General features: G+C 45.8%; 1 protein-coding gene across 2 annotated transcripts in view; it reads right to left on the bottom strand.

Annotated features, from left to right (window-relative positions):
- dgkza (diacylglycerol kinase, zeta a) overlaps nt 1-16,920 on the bottom strand; it is a 328,455-nt gene that overhangs the window by 132,300 nt on the left and 179,235 nt on the right. For both annotated transcript variants that reach the window (XM_041196989.1, XM_041196988.1), the window contains one exon: nt 122-162. In XM_041196989.1, the coding sequence (XP_041052923.1) occupies nt 122-162 (41 nt within the window). The remainder of the gene's footprint in view (nt 1-121; nt 163-16,920) is intronic.

The raw sequence follows: 16,920 nt of genomic DNA on the forward strand, positions 1-16,920 counted from the left end.
CTCGCTCTGTGTTTAGTTCAGCAGGGGGCAGTTGAGAGAAATACTTGCTAGTTGCAATCAAGGAAGCTGTTAAATCAATAAAAGCCAGCATGTTAATCATCACTTGGGTGTCTATTCTTACCTGTGCTCGATCTATTCTGTAAAACCGGTCAGCAGTAGTGGCTGAAAAGAAAACAAGGAGAAATTAAAATGAAGGGTAGGCTCCAATCAGGTTTCTCTCTACATTGTTGTAAAAGAGAGAATCTCACATCGCTTTTTGGAGAAGAATATCTTGCCTGATCAAATATTTCATGCATTGCACCATTGGTCAGAACTTGTCAGAAAATCAGGAGCTTGCTCTACCAAAGTTCTGACATGTTTCACATGTTTTGTTTCAATCATTGTGATGGAGTGGGTGGACATTGGGAGGCACCAGTGAACAGAACATGCTAATGTGGTACCCCTATTTAAAAAGGGTGACAAGATCTATACAGGAAACTACAGACTCAATTTTTCTTACTACAATTCTGCCTAAATAATTAGATCATTTGTTAGGGTTGGTTTTCCTTCCAGTCAAGAATTTTAAAGGGATTGAATAGAGGCATTCAGAATTATGAAGGGTTTTGATAGAGTAGATAGGAAGAAACTGCTTCCACTGGCAGGAGGGTCGATACCGAGAGGAGACAGATTTTAAGTTAATTAGCAAAAGAACCAGGGGAGATCAGGAGACTTTTTTCTGATGCAGCGAGTACTTATGATTTAGGATACAATACCAGAAAGAGTGGTGGAAGCAGCTTCAACAATAAACTTCAAAATGGAATATTGGATAAATTCTTGAAAAGGAAACATTTGCACAGCTATTAGGAAAGAGCAAAACGGCGTCCTTTTGTGCCGCGACCATTCTATGATTCTATTCTATGACTGGGACAGGGACTAAATGCGTAATTCTTTGAAAGGGCTAGCACAGGTAAAATGGACTGAATGGTTTTCTTCTGTGCTGCATAATTCTAAATTTATTTACGATATTCACAGGACAACCACCAAGGACTCAGAGTATACAGTGAATGCCTGATGGTAACTTGGGACATTGTGACATAGATCTGTCTGTACTGTTTGTCAGCATGACTAGTTTTAGTATGCATTAGAAGTTGCAATAGCCATCTATCAAATTCAATGAGATTTTCTGTCTGTTCCGGGAATGTGATGTTATTTTTCTGTACTTGACATGTTTCAAATATACTTAGAACTTTAGTATTGCTGAAAAGAAGAGACATGTCGAAGCTTTTCATCTTGCACTCATCAGGACACTTCGCAGGAATACCAATATAAGGGGAAAACAACAATTTATATTGTATCAGAAGAATGAGCTGATTGGTTGGCAAGTGGAGTCTGATTGGTAGAGGCTTTGCCATGGAAAATGGACAATTGATGGTGAATGACAGTTAACTGCCAAGCGTCGTTTGAAATTTAAACCAGGCAGCTTGAACCCGAATGATCAAGACATTGCCCTGAGGAATGAGTCAGTAAATGGCTGTCACTTATTTTGTTTAGCTGAAACAGGTGCAATGTATGTACATGTTATTTCTGTCTTCAAAGAACAAGGCTCTGTGTATTAATATATGTAGGTTCCAGTACACGCAAATGCGCCACACTGCAAGCCAATCTTCAATTGGTTGTCAGTGTTATTTTAACTTTTAACTTATAACTTTTTGTTTCCCAACTTTTTTCACATCATTAGGATTCTGCTTGGTTCCACCAGCTAACCTAGTACTAGGACAATTGGCCGTCAAATATTTGCACGGATGTTAAAACATCATGCAATAGATTTTCACCTTGCCATCCAGCATTGAACTGGTCCTGCTGATTGGCTGCTCGTTATAGACACTGGATGATTTTCATGTTCACTAAACATAAATACAGTAAATCACAAGGGTTTACATTTGTATATAATGTAGTCAGCATGTATGTCCACCTATAGTGTAAGAAGGGACCTATGTGTATATACAGTATACAAGCTGTGTACGTACATACAACGTATGCACAAAGCATGCAGCCATATGTTGAGGATAAATTTAGTCATCCGACACTCTCAGCAGGAAACTGCATTTGAAGGGAGTGTGGGTTAGGGAACTGATTCTTTAGTGTTTCTTTCTTATATCTCCAGTCCCTGCTTCCTTCAACTTTAGCTTTTTGCTGGGAATACAGGATTGGTGAATTTACATTCAATTTTGACCAAGCTTTTAGTTATGCCTTCTAATGTCTCCTTCTTTGTCTGAACACACTCCTGTGAAGCGCCTTAGGATGTTTTCCTAAGTTAAAGGTCTTATATAAATATAAATTGTTGTTGCTGTATAATGTATAAAGGTTGTGCATGTATATATAATGTATGCATGGTGCTCTGTCCCCTGGAACATGCAATGAAGCAAAACCTAGTATCAGTGCAGCTGAAATCACATGGAACAGTACACTTTAGTTACAGTCACTGAACTGAATCACATTTGCCTTATTGTCTATTGTTGCTCAACTCCACTTCTGCCCCATAGCCTAACCTGTGTATATTATTACAGATCCCGATCTGAGTTACTCCACAGGTAATGCACTCCAATCTGTGTGTTACACTGTATGTAACTACTCGAACTTCTACATTACCCTCTATGTAACAGATTCCAGTAATATTCCAGCCTGTTTCCTGAATGTACTGTAACATTTTAGGACATTCACCCTTATGGAAAGGATACTTGTGTTAATACACATTACGATGTTGCTACAAAGTTAGATCAGCTTGCAAAGAGTTAATTCCCAGTGATCCACAAGAAATAAACCAGTTTGTTGATATACAAATTAAATGACTAAGTGCTTTGTGGTCCACTTTCTAAAGACAGAGAAACACATGCAGCAACATGTGCAAGATCAAAGTAATCAATAAACACAAGGAATGGTTTAAGTAACATTACAATCTCTTCCTAAAACCATAATTTAATTAGATATAAGCAGTAAAGGCACACTCTAGATCAAAAGCAATGCCTGTAACATACTCCAGACGGTGTTGCCCTGTATATAATGTGCTGCTAAGGCTCCATTAATTTTCTCATGAGTGAAGATTAGGACTGTACTGGAGTATCCAGGAGCTAAAGATTAATCTACTTAACAACAACTAACATTTATATAGCACCTTTAATGTAGTTAAATATCCCAAGGTGCTTCACAAAAATGTTAACCAAACGAATTTGGGCACCCAGTAACATACAAACATATGGATTAGGAGCAGGAGTAGGTTATTCAGCCCCTTGAGCCTGCTTTGCCATTCAATAAAATCATGGCTGAACTGATCGTGGTCTCAACTCTACATTCTGCCTCCCTTGTTAATCAATTGGCGGTAGACAAAAGTTATCAACCTCTGCCTTAAAATATTCAATGACCCTGCATCCATGCTCTCCAGGCAAGAGTGTTCCAACAAGTCTCAACCCTCAGGGAAAAAATTGCTTCTTATCTCTGTTTTAAATGGGAGACCCTTAGTTAAAACTATGTCCCCTCTGTACAAGGAGAAATCAGGACAAATGAACAAAAGCTTGGTCAAAAAGGTAGGTTTTAAGGAGCGACTTACAAAAGGGAGAGAGACAGAGAGGTGAAGAGATTTGGGGAGGGAATTTCAAAGCTTAGTACTTTGGCAGCTGAAAGTACACTCACAAATGGTGAAACAATTAAAATTGGGGATACACAAAAGGACAGAACTAGGGCAGCACGGAAATTTGGCAGGATTGAAGATCTGGTGAAGGCACTCCCTCTCCAAGAAGAGAGAATTGAACCATCACCCCTTGACATTCAATGGTATTATCATTGCTCAATCCCCACTATCAATATCCTGGGGGTTGCCATTGACCAGAAACTGAACTAGACTAGCCACACAAATATTGTGGCTACAAGAGGTCAGAGGCTAGGAATCCTGTGAAGAATAACTGATTTCCTGGCTCCCCAAAGCCTGTCCACCAACTACAAGGCACAAGTCACGAGTGAGATGGAATACTCTCCACTTGCCCGGATGAGTGCAGCTCCAACAACATTCAAGAAGTCTGACAATATCCAGGACAAAGCAGCCCGCTTGATAGGCACCTCATCCACAAACATTTACTCCCTCCATCACTGAGGCACAGTGGCAGCCGTGTGTCCCACCTACAAGATGCACTGCAGCAACTCACTAAGGCTCTTTAGCACCTTCCAAACTCTCAACCACTACCATTGGGAGCCATTATGGGGCAGATGGGTACAGGCAGGGCAAGTGACAAAATGTTCAAGGGTTTTGAAGTGGAAAAAAAAGGTGGAAAACTGGGCTGTAGCTTGTGCGGACAGAGGGGTTAAGGATAGTTCTTTTGAGGAGTAATGACAAAAGGTTTCAAGAGAAGGGACGGTACCTGAGGAGAGAAAACTGTTAACAATCATCTGGGCAAGTGGACAATATTCCATTACACTCCTGACTTGTGCCTTGTAGGTGGTGGATAGGCTTTGGGGAGTCAGGAGATCAGTTAACATGGAAGTCAGGAGAGGATGTTGGGTGTTCAGCAGCTTGATGGGAATTGTGCCTCATTGGCAAGCCGAGTTCGGAAGCAGCATGATGGGAGATAGGAGAGAAATAAAGAAAGTTGGAAGTTCTGGGCTCGGGCAGGGGAAAATTTTACGAGATGTTTGGCCCAGTGGGCCAGGGGAAGGAGAAGTGTCTATAATGCAATGAAATGTCTCAAGGTGCTTCACAGGAGCATTATAAAACAAAGTATGACGCCAAGCTAAATAAGGCGATATTAGGTTAAGAATACCAAAAGCTCAGATAAAGAGGTAGGTTTTAAAGAGTGCCTTAAATGCGGAAAGTGAGGCAGAGGTGTAGGGAGCTCTATTCTAGAGTCTGGGGCCTAGGCAACTGAAGGCACAGACTTCAATTTTGGAGCAATTAAAATTGGGGATGCACAAGAGGCCAGGAATCGAGGAGCACAGATAGGACTGGAGCAGAGTAGAGATAGTGAGGGGCAGTCCACGGAGGGATTTGAAAACAAGGGTGGAGAATTTTAACATCAAGGCATTGCTTGACCTGGAGCCAATGCAGGTCAAGGTTGATAGGGGAATGGAACTTGCTGCAACTTAAAACACAGATAGCAGAATTTTGGATGATCTCAAGTGTACGTAGGGCAGAATGTGGGAGACCAGCCATGAGTGTGTTCAAATAGCTGAGTTTAGAGATATCAAAGGTATAAATGAGGGTTTCAGCAGCAGGTAATCTGGGAGAGGGACGAAGTTGGACAATGCTGCAGATATGGAAATAGGCGGGCTTAGTGATGGCACAAATGTGAGGTCAGAAGCTCATCTCAGGATCCAATGTGACACCAAGGTTGTGAACGGACTGGGGAGGAAGCGAGATGGCAGAACAGATGGTCTCAATCTTTGTGACAAAGAGGTTAATGAACTCCTTGCACCTATGTTGGAGGAGAAGGTTGAGGAGGCAAGGGAGAGAGGTTTAAGAAGGTGCTTTAAGGTGAAGAAAACCTGAGGTTATCTTTGTATTCCAGAATGAACAGCAAGTAGTTTATGCGGGGGAGAGAAGAACTTAATAGTCCTTAATGTTTTCCAGCCAGATCAGGCAGCAAATGACTAAATCAGACAATTAAGTCTGCGTTACTTAGACTTGAGAGTGGAGATGTAAGTGCTACCTAGGGAGTAGGATGAGAGGCACTGTTATGAATAACCTGGAGAAAAACATAAAAGAAATGACTTTTTTCATTTTTTGAACCTTTTATTTATTGGTTAGAAAAATGCTGAAGATGGAATAAAGGTTATTTGACTGGATGGGACAGTTGGAGACTGAGATCATGTAAAGAAACCTCCTGGAATATATCCAGAATTGGTATTCCTACTACAGATCAATACTGTCTTTTATCATCCTGTGAATCATCACTGCAATGATACCACAGTCCATCCTCACAGTCTGTGATGAATATATTACTTCAATATTACTGGTAATCATCACTGGCACTGACTTCATCATGTTGCTAATATATTATGATTTACTGTGGGCTCTGGAGAGTAAGTAAAAGACTGTAATTTAATATTCAGAATGAGATGATGTCCACAAACCACTCACACTTGGCCTATTTGAGCTCATCGATTAAATTGTTAATGCTATTATTCACTCCCAACCATCTGGAATCTTGTATGCAAAGCTGTTGCTGTTGTGTGCAGAAGTTACATTAAACACTAATCTTATAATAGCTCCTTCTCTGGGTTTGTTTGAACCATTCAAGACCCAATGACACTAAATAAAACAGACTCACTCTTTCAGTCTATTAAACTGAGGCGTTTCATTGATGTGGGTAGGGTACAAGGGCTGCTATCCAATACAGTACTGTGAAAGACTTCACAGGCAGAGGCTCATGATGAGGCTTAGTCTGAGAAGACTGCTGCCATGGCAAACAATGTAAAGGAAATGTGCACTTTGGAAGAATAATTAGTGGGGAACTACAATAATGCTCTAGATAGTGCAAAGGCAAGCTCAAAGAGTCCCACAGAATGCTGTTCCTTCCTGCAGCTGGAGTGATGAATTAATCATGAGGCAAACAGTGTAAATACCCAGCTCGCTCTCTCACCAGCCAGCAGCTTAATTCCTATACAGGTTTTCAGTGCTGCACTGACCTAAGAGACATAGTTTATCTAAAAGCTATATTCTAATATCATGCCCATTGTTGGAGGTGCAGTCTTTCGGACAGACACTGAACTGAGGTCCCAGCTGTCCTCTCAGGTGGAGGTAAAAGATCTCATAGGTCAATTCAAAGAAGAGCAGGGCAGTTCACTCCCAGTGTCCAGACCAACGTTATTAAAAACAAATTAGTGCTCATATATCTTAGTGCTGTTTATGGAGCTTCCTGTGAGCAAATTGGCTGCTATGTGCCCCTGCAGTACAACAGTGGCTACACTTCAAAAGTACTTCATTGGCTATAAGGGACTTTGGTATGTCCTGAAGACATGAAAGGCATAATATAGATCAAAGTTCATTCACTAGACTCCACTTGTATTCTTTCCCTTGGCCATCACATGCATTCTGTCCCTCTTTCCCTCATCAGTGTTTCTTTGCACCCCCTTGCAATATCTCCCCACTTTCCCCCCTGCTTCATTTCTCTCACCCCTTTGCTTTCCCCTTGCATTCTCTCTTCCCTTTCACTCCTTTTGCGTTCTCTCCTTCATTACCTTTGTGAATTACAGGTGGAACTATTTCTCATTAATAATAGAACAGACTGCTGGTCAAACACTGCCCTTCCAACCCAGTTCAATAGGTGCTATAAAATAGAACAGGGTCAGCGGTGATTACAAACCTCTCCTTTAAATCTAGGAGCAGCCAGGGCACCTGTAACTCATCTAACCTTACTTCCATCTATTGATGTATTTTGAACATGAGGAATTATGTTTATTTGAATCTTGTTTATGTAAATGGGGCTGTTGTACCTTGATTGATATCATATTAACTGGCATCTAATTAACAGCTCTGACCTGTTGCTCATCAACACAATCAATGATCAGTATAGTACAACAAAGATCTATCATACACACTGGGCAAGGCTTGGCCTAAATAGCCAAGTGGTTATGATACTGGGTTTGTAACCCCAAGATCAAGAGTTCAAATCTCACAATGGCAAACTGTGAAACAATGTAACATTATCTGAAACAGATGGAAATGGGTTTGTACTCAAAAGAGTTACATATTCATTGCCCATCTTTTCCCGAGCCATGTCTTCTCGGCTCGGCACCGTGCTGGACCACATGATCCACCCTGACCAGTCCTACACCGTCCCGGACCGAACCATTTATGATAACATCCATCTGGTCCGGGACATCATCCACCATTCCCAGAGGGCTGGTCTGTCGAGCGCCTTCCTGTCTCTCGATCAGGAGAAGGCGTTCGACAGGGTGGATCACGAATACTTACTCGGAACTCTGCGAGCTTTCGGGTTCGGGACGCATTTTGTCGCCCGGATCCAACTTCTGTACACCGCTGCGGAGTGTCTAGTGAAGGTTAACGGGTCCCTGACGGCGCCCCTTCGCTTTGGGAGAGGGGTACGTCAGGGCTGCCCCCTGTCTGGCCAGTTGTATTCTATCTGCGTGGAGCCTTTCCTGCGCCTCTTGCGGAGGAGGTTGTCGGGATTGGTTCTGCGCGGGCCGGGCATCGGGGTGGTCCTTTCGGCTTACGCCGATGACGTGCTCCTTATGTTTAGTGACCCGGCTGACCTGCGGAGGATGCGCGAGTGCCAGGAGGTCTACTCTGCCGCTTCTTCTGCCAGGATCAACTGGGGTAAATGTTCTGGACTCCTGGTCGGTCAGTGGCAGATGGATCCCCTACCCGAGGAGCTCAGGCCTTTCACCTGGAGCAGGACCAGCCTCCTCTACCTGGGGGTCCATCTCTGCCCCGCTGAGGAATCCTGGCCGGCAAACTGGCAGGAACTGGAGACGAAAGTCACCGCTCGCCTGCGGCGCTGGACAGGACTGCTCCGAGTGCTATCTTACCGAGGTCGAGTTCTGGTCATAAACCAGCTGATCGCCGCCATGTTGTGGTATCGGCTGGTCACTTTGACCCCTCCCCCGGACTTTGTCACAAGAATCCAGAGATTGTTAGTCGACTTCTTCTGGGACAAAAGATTGCACTGGGTCGCTGCCGAGGTTCTGAGTCTCCCGCTTAGGGAGGGTGGTCAGGCGCTAGTGTGCCTACGCACACAGGTGGCGACTTTCCACCTTCAGACCCTGCAGCGATACCTCTACGTCGAGCATCCTCCTAGATGGTGTGCCCTGATGACATATTTCCTCCGTCAGGTGCACGGCCTGAATTATGACGTGCAGCTCCTGTTTATAGAACAGCTGGGCCTCGGTGGCTCCTTGCAGGCGTTGCCCGTCTTTTACCAGGACCTGATCAAAGTCTGGAAAGTGGTCGCCTCGCGACGCAGCTCTCCCCCGTCAGGAGTAGCGGCTATCGTCAGAGAGCCGCTGCTCAGGAATCCGCCCCTCCGTCCTTTTCAGTGGTTGGCGGAGAGGAGGGCTGTGGCCGCAGGGGTGACCAGAATCGGGGACGTGCTGGGTGGCGGAGGACTGGGCTGGATGCTCCCGCAGGAGTTGGCGCGACGCGCGTCTGTGAGTGTCCAGGTCGCAGCCGATGCCATCCAAGACCTGAGAACGGTCGTGCTCGGACCCGACGTTATTTTGGGTCTTGAGGCGGCCCAGGTGCGCGGTGGTCTTCCGTCTGAGCGTTCCCCTGTTCGGACGGAATTCCACATTGGCCCCAAGCCCCGAACCCTCCCTCGGGTGCTGGTGCCCCGCAATATGAGCCGCCTCGGGGACATGCCCTCTGTGCCTTTTGGCACGGCAAAGAGGAGCTTTTTGTACGGACTGCTGCTGCACACCTTCCATTTTCTCGCCCTTGTCCGTCGACCGGACACGCCCTGGCGTGCCTTGTTGCCGTCCGGCGGCGGAGGCCCCCGATGGGAGGCCCTCTACGGAGGTGTCCTCCCCCTTTCTATCGGAGACCTGGGTTGGAGGGTGTTGCATGCAGCAGTCCCTTATAATAAGAGGTTGCATTGGTTCGCGGACTCTCAGGACACGTGCCCTTTTTGCGGTCTTGTGGAGTCCGTGGACCATGTATACATAGGGTGTTGTAGGCTGCACTCCCTTTTTAGTTATTTGAAAAACCTTTTATTGATGTTTTGTTTGCACTTCAGCCCCACGCTCCTGATCTATGGGCACCCGGTGCGGAAGGGGGTCGGGAAGGAGGAGGACCTCCTCGTGAACCTGCTCCTGGGCCTGGCCAAGTTGGCCATTAACAGGTCCAGGCAGCGGGCGATCGACGGGGGAGTCCCGCCCGATTGTTTGTCCCTCTTCCGCGGCTACGTTCGCTGCCGGATGTCCCTGGAGAAGGAGCACGCGGTGTCTGCTGGCACTCTCGAGGCCTTCCGTGCTCGGTGGGCACCGCGGGGACTGGGGTGTTTTGTTGACCCCTTTAATCACATTTTGATTTAAAGTTTGTAAGTTTCCTTTAAAACTTTGTTCTTGGTTTTACAGCTGACCTGAATTAGGGGCTGTGCCTGATTTTTCCCAATTTTGTTGATTTGGTTTTCATTTAAAAGATTATCAAGAGTTCAAATCCCACAATGGCAAATTATGAAACAATGTAACTTCATCTGAAACAGATGGAAACGGGTTTGTACTCGAAAGAGTTACAAAAGAAAGAGATGCTAAACCACGAAAATCACATCAAGAGTTCAAATCTCACAATGGCAAACTATGAAACAATGTAACTTCATCTGAAACAGATGGAAACGTGTTTGTACTCGAAAGAGTTACACACTGAGCAATGAGGACAAATCTGCTCGAGTCTGGTAGTGTACGACTGGTGTGTCTCAGATATTCGTGCTGTACACATCAAAATGAAAGGATGCAATTCACCTATAACAGCTTCCATAATGGCTCACGTGCACCTGTGGAAGCACACTATAAACTGGGTATAACAGCACAATGTCTTCATATATTGCAAACTGTCAGCTAGGCAAAGACTTGCACTCTGGTGTTTCAAACTGTCCACACTTGTTCTCTGCTGCAGATCTATCACAGATTGCAGTTTGTGGATGTCATTGATTAATTTATGGGATTATTTGCTCCCATCTTTTAGACCAAGTTACTTAACCACCATTCAGCACTTGGTGTTGACCAATCAGCGGTCGCACCATCTGCTGTCCTAACAGTAACCAGTTTTAACTCCTGGCACAAGTAACCCAGCACAATCATTCAAAAAATGCATTCCAGAAATTGCAAGTACTTCAACTTTAATTAAACACAAAAGCAACAGTTCAACAGGAGGTTACTTTCCAAACATTTGTGAAAAGCAAAATTCCTGGGGTTTTAAATGGCGAGGTGGGTGATGATGTGCAAGAATCAGATTTAAATGTTCAGCATGCAGCAGTCCCCTATAATAAGAGGATGCATAGGTTCACGGACTCTCAGGACACGTGCCCTTTTTGCGGTCTTGTGGAGTCCGTGGACCATGTATACATAGGGTGTTGTAGGCTGCACTCCCTTTTTAGTTATTTGAAAAACCTTTTATTGATGTTTTGTTTGCACTTCAGCCCCACGCTCCTGATCTATGGGCATCCGGTGCGGAAGGGGGTCGGGAAGGAGGAAGACCTCCTCGTGAACCTGCCCCTGGGCCTGGCCAAGTTGGCCATTAACAGGTCCAGGCAGCGGGCGATCAACGGGGGAGTCCCGCCCGATTGTTTGTCCCTCTTCCGCGGCTACGTTCGCTGCCGGATGTCCCTGGAGAGGGAGCACGCGGTGTCTGCTGGCACTCTCGAGGCCTTCCGTGCTCAGTGGGCACCGCGGGGACTGGGGTGTTTTGTTGACCCCTTTAATCACATTTTGATTTAAAGTTTGTAAGGTTCCTTTAAATTTTTGTCCTTGGTTTTACAGCTGACCTGAATTAGGGGCTGTGCCTGATTTATCCCAATTTTGTTGATTTGGTTTTCATTTAAAAGATTATCAGTCCAAAACAAAGTAGATTCGGACAGATCAGTTTTCACAGTAAATGCAAACAAATGCCACACCCGAGAGGCACCACTGGTGGCTGCGAGTCCAATGAGAGTTTGTGTGTATGTTCACACCTCACTTTTCTACCTCAATTTCAAGGGCACCCCTTCCATCTCTTTGTTGGAAGTACTTTCTCTGCTCCTGTACAGCGCGCAGAGGTACTATAAATGGTGCAAGTCTCAGAATCATTCAGTAGACTACAAGTGTCTGGGACAGCAGGGTCTCACCACGTGCTGGAGCTCTGAATTTCTATTATGATTGCTGATGCGAGGGGCCAGCACTCCCACCAAAACCCAAGGAATGTCAGAGGGAAGGGTGGTTGACATCACTCGGCTTTCGTCTCCTTGGAACACACTGACATCGGCAGGGGCTTGCAGGTGGCATATCTTCCTCTCTCCTTTCTGAGAATCATCACCTTGCCATGGTGGAGAGGCTTGCGTGTCCCAATGAACCAGAGAGCGAAGTCATCCGGAGCTCAAACTCTTGATAAGGTCGAGGGGGAGTTCAAGCAAAGAACGATCCAAGAAGTCCTCAATGGCAGAGGAGGCGGAGGAGGGCTATGGCAATGGGGGATTGGCAACAGGGGAAGGACTGAGATACCCGGAGGCTCCCAGCCAAGATTCCACACACAGGCGGCAGCAGATGTGTGGAGGTCATGGGGCACCTGTGTCGAGACAGGCGTGCCTTACGGCAGCTGCATCTGTGACTGGGCAGTCCTCTTAAGGGTGCCCTCTGCTCACACCGAAAAGGGAAGGGGGCTAGAAAAGGTACCTGAAAAATAGGCTGTCCCATTTCCCCTGGCTGGGAAACCATACCCAGCTGGATCACCATCTCTGCAGTTGAAACAAGAAAAAACTAAACTTCAGGACAAGAAATGAGAGAACTCTTATTGACAGCCCAAAGAGTGATCATCCGGAAAGACGATCTGCCATCGTGGCCCGGGACTAGCAAGGCACAACATCGATATTGCTGCTCTATGCCAAACCCAGCTCTCTGGGGAAGGGCAGCCGAGGGAGACCAGTGGGAAGTACACCCTCTTCTAGAAATGCAAGTCAGACTGTGACCCCGCATCCATGGAGTTGGTTTCGTCCTGAAGAACAGGATAGCTGCCCCACTCTCCAAACTCCCATTGGGGAGTCAATGAGAGGCTGATGATGCTCCGCCTACTTCTCAGTCATAATCAATGCGCCACTATCATCAGTGCATATTTTAGATTCCGACCATGAAGTAGAGGAGAGGTTCTGCTCTGACCTCGATGGCATCTTTGCTTCCATCCACAGGAACGAGAAGGTCATCCCCCTAGGTGACTTTAATGCCCGAATTGGACTTGACCACGAAATCTGGAGTGGAACTATCAGCAAGAATGGCGTGGGAAGGCCAATGCCAATGGCATCCTACTCTTGACTACGCGTGCCCAATATGGTCTGATTGTGATGAACATGGTCTTCCGCTAGAAGAACCAGCTCAAGACCATGTGGAGCACCCGAGGTCAGGGCATTGGTACCTCCTGTCCGAGGCAGAGACCCGAGGGACGTGCTTGTCACAAGAGCCATGAAGGGTTCTGGATATTGCAGGATGGACCATTGACTTGTACGCTCGGTGATGAACATCTGCCTGGCACCAAGATACCAGAGGACCAAAAAAGCTGCCTAGAGAAAGCTAAATGTTGCAGCTTTGAAGGACCCAGGACTGTGGGAAGAGCTCCAGACCCAGATGCACAGTGCACTGGAGCAAGTGCCCACCACTGATGCCATTTCCATCTAGGCCTACTAGGAGCAACTGAAGTCCACTGTCTTAGACACTTGCGCACAGCCGGACCAGAGTCAAACAAGGTTGTGTGATTGCCCCCACCTTGTTCACCATTTACCGGACTATCATTGTCTACCTCATCCAAGACTACCTAACACTTGGTGTCAGCATTCAGTATCGCCTAGCTCTTCAACCTTGGCTGCTTCTGGGCAAAAACAAAACTCAGCACCATGGACATCCATGATCTTCAGTTTGCAGATGACTGCTGTGTGATGGCTCACTCTAAACAGGACATGCAAAGGATGCTTGACCTCTAACACCTCGTATAAGAGACTTGGCCTGTCCTTAAACAAGCGCCAAGACACAGGTCCTTCACCAACCTTCCCTGGGCCAGTTGAGCCTCCCCCACACCACCCATGTAGATGGTGTGGCTCTGGACTATGTGCAGCACTTCCCTTATCTCAGCAGATAACTTCTCCCAAGGGACTACCATTGATGAGGAAGTCCAACACTGAGTCAACTGTGCCAGCGCTGCCTTCTTCAAGCTGCGCCAACGTGTCAGTGATGACAGGGACCTTCGGAAGCCAACAAAGATTCTGGTTTATACGGCCGTTGTGTTGACCACCCTCTTCTACTGCAGCAAAACATGGACTGTCTACCAACGCCACATTGAGATCCTTGAGAGCTTCCATCAGCGGTGCTTGCATCAAATCCTAGGGATCAAACGGGAGGACCGCTAGACCAATGCAAGCGCCCTCCATGAAGTTGCGCCCACCAGCATTGAAGCCCTGCTCCTGCAGAGCCAACTCCGATGGGTGGGCCAATGTGGCCGGATGCCCGAAAACTGCCTCCCTCAGCAGGTTCTCTTCTCACAGCTCTCTGGCCAACGCTGAAAGGACGGCCAAAGGGAAAGGTATAAGGGTACACTCAAGGTCGCCCTAAAGCATGCAGGCATTAACACCACTGACTGGGAGGAGAATGATGCCAATCGCTTGGCATAGTACCACCTGGTCCACCAAAGCGCAAGCCACTTCGTGGTTCAGCGACTGAACAGCGAGGCAGAACGGTGGCAGCAGGGGAGGGAGAAAAAAGCCAATCCAAGGCTGTGATTTCCACTCCCCTGCACAATAATGTGCCCCCACTGTGGAAGAACATGTGGATCCAGAATTGGGCTCCTCAGTCATCCGAAGTCTCACCCAGCCTGATGGACGTCATCCTTGATTCCGAGGGACGGCCAACAACAATGACGATCTTCCTCTCCCTCCCAACATTTCTATCCCGCCAACAATAGTGCATGGCTTAAGATGGTCGAGAGAGTAGCCTGACAGAACTCGAGTGTGTACGGTCAAAACAGGAGAATGGCCATTTTGTACCAATAAACAATACCAAAAGGTAGCCGGCACTGGTAGAACTGCACCTCAGTCTGAAAAACACTCTTTAGGTGAAGACAGGAGGAAATTGGAAAAGACAAACAAACTGGAGATAGAATGACCCAATGTGTTGGTTTGTGACATGGGCGCTGATAAACTAATGTAACTTCTGAACTGACAAATTATCATATAGACATTTAAGGCAAAACTCTTCTTTATCATGCTGACTAGTTGCCAAACACTCTTGACGTTAGTGCGCAGTAATGTTTTCCTTCGGGTACAGCAAAGGCAGGAGATGCTTTCAGAATTCAAGCCAAGCAAACATGGGAAAAATGCTCTAAAGAGGCTATATGGACAGAAAGTGTTTTAAATTGCTCGTACATTCTCCTCAATTTTAAAAAGATCGTTTTTATTCTGCATAAATTGTTAATAATGCTCGAGGAATTTTAGTGTTTTTTATGATTAAGGGAAGTGCCCACTGGGCATTCTTCCTGGCTACATAAATCTTTGGCGAGCAAAATTAATTATAGTCTGTACTCACTGCAAATCTACACGATTTCACTGTAGCACTGACAAATCCCAGCCTCAGAAAGCATTAGCATTGCTTTCAAATACACACATGGCTGCTTTAAATTATTCCTGCTGAGCCCACTTTTATCTGCCTTTGGAAACATTTGCTTCTTAACCCTTTGACAAGCACCACAACCCAGGGCTGTTTTTACTGTTGCTAGGGATGTGCATAGATACTTGGACTTCCAGGTTGGAATGAGTCGGTGTGTGTTGAGGGTACTGGGTTCCTCTCACCCCAACCTGAGTATTGGTGTGCTTCAAAAAGATGCCTCTGAAGGGTCAAATTTTAACCTGTCAAGATCGATGTTATCTGCACGGTTATAGTCTCAAAATTGTGTCGGTAGCCTTCCTGTCAATCGGTCCATTGCGATTCTCACAAAGACCTACCACTAGGTGGCCACAACACAATCTAGGTTGACACTCCAGTGCAGTACTGAGAGGATGCCATACTGTCAGTGGTGCTATCTTTGAGCTAAGATGCCAAACTGAGGTCCTGACTATCCCCTCAGGTCAGTGTAAAAGATCCCATGGCACCCTAAGAAGAATGGGAGAGTTCCCCCCATTGTCTTTGCCAGTATTTCTCCCTCAATCAACATCACAAAATAGATTTGCTTATCATTATCACACTGCTATTTGTGGGAATTTGCTGTGTACCAATCAACTGCCATATTTCCTCCATTCCAACAGTTGCCACATTTCATTGGCTGTAAACTACTGAGATATACTGAGGTTGTAAAAGGTGCCTGTCTTTGTTTCCTTTTCTTAAAAAAACTCAGTGTCCAATGACACCTAAAGCCATGAGTGCCAATTTAAGATTGAACTGTTTGGAGAATGAGCCATATACTCTCTGGCAAGGCTCACTGGCGTTCCAGCTGAAGAGACCCAGAATAGATCATTTTTAAACTAATGTTGTGGGGCCTAGATGAACAGGAGTGTTCTTCTTCAGTTTCACATACATATTGTGGGCCGCTACAACTGATCCCTGATTGGTTAGCTAAGTTATTAAAGTCTCAATTTACCTGACATCAACCTTTCACTAGTTAGCAGCTGGAGAAATTCCAGAAAAAATACATTAACAGTTCAAATGCTGATAATAAATTGTGCAATTTCAACCTGTGAATCTTCTCCCATGTTGCAGCTACCATGATTGACAGAAGAGAGAAAAGTACATATATACATACATACATACAATGGGCACGAGCCGTGTAAAGAGAAAAACATATTTCACACCCAATGCTAAAACGATAGGACTCAGGTATTTGGCGTGAGCAGGTGAAGAAGGTCCAGTATTTCTCCTCAGTTCCTCGCTACACACAAGGGTTCACAATTCTCTGTGTTCTTGAATATAGCAATGCAGTTTCGAGGATCCCTATTCAGGTTGAATATGGAGTTTTCTTTCAGTTGCTCTTCCCTAAGAAGTTGCTGAGGCTTGGGACCAATTGAAAATTTCAAAATGCGATAGAACTTTTGGCAGGCAAGGCTATTAAGTGTTACAGAAGCAAGCCGGGCAAATGGAGCTCAGAAACCAATCACCCATCATCTAACTGAATGGTAGAACAGACCAGAGAGGTTGAATGGTCTCCTCCTTTTTCTATGTTTATTGTCATGATGCGTCTGTGCTTGAATATTCCCTCAGATTAAATGGGTCTATGGAAGA

This window comes from Carcharodon carcharias, chromosome 10 (genome assembly GCF_017639515.1).
Source record: "Carcharodon carcharias isolate sCarCar2 chromosome 10, sCarCar2.pri, whole genome shotgun sequence".
In the NCBI taxonomy this organism is placed as follows: domain Eukaryota; kingdom Metazoa; phylum Chordata; class Chondrichthyes; order Lamniformes; family Lamnidae; genus Carcharodon; species Carcharodon carcharias.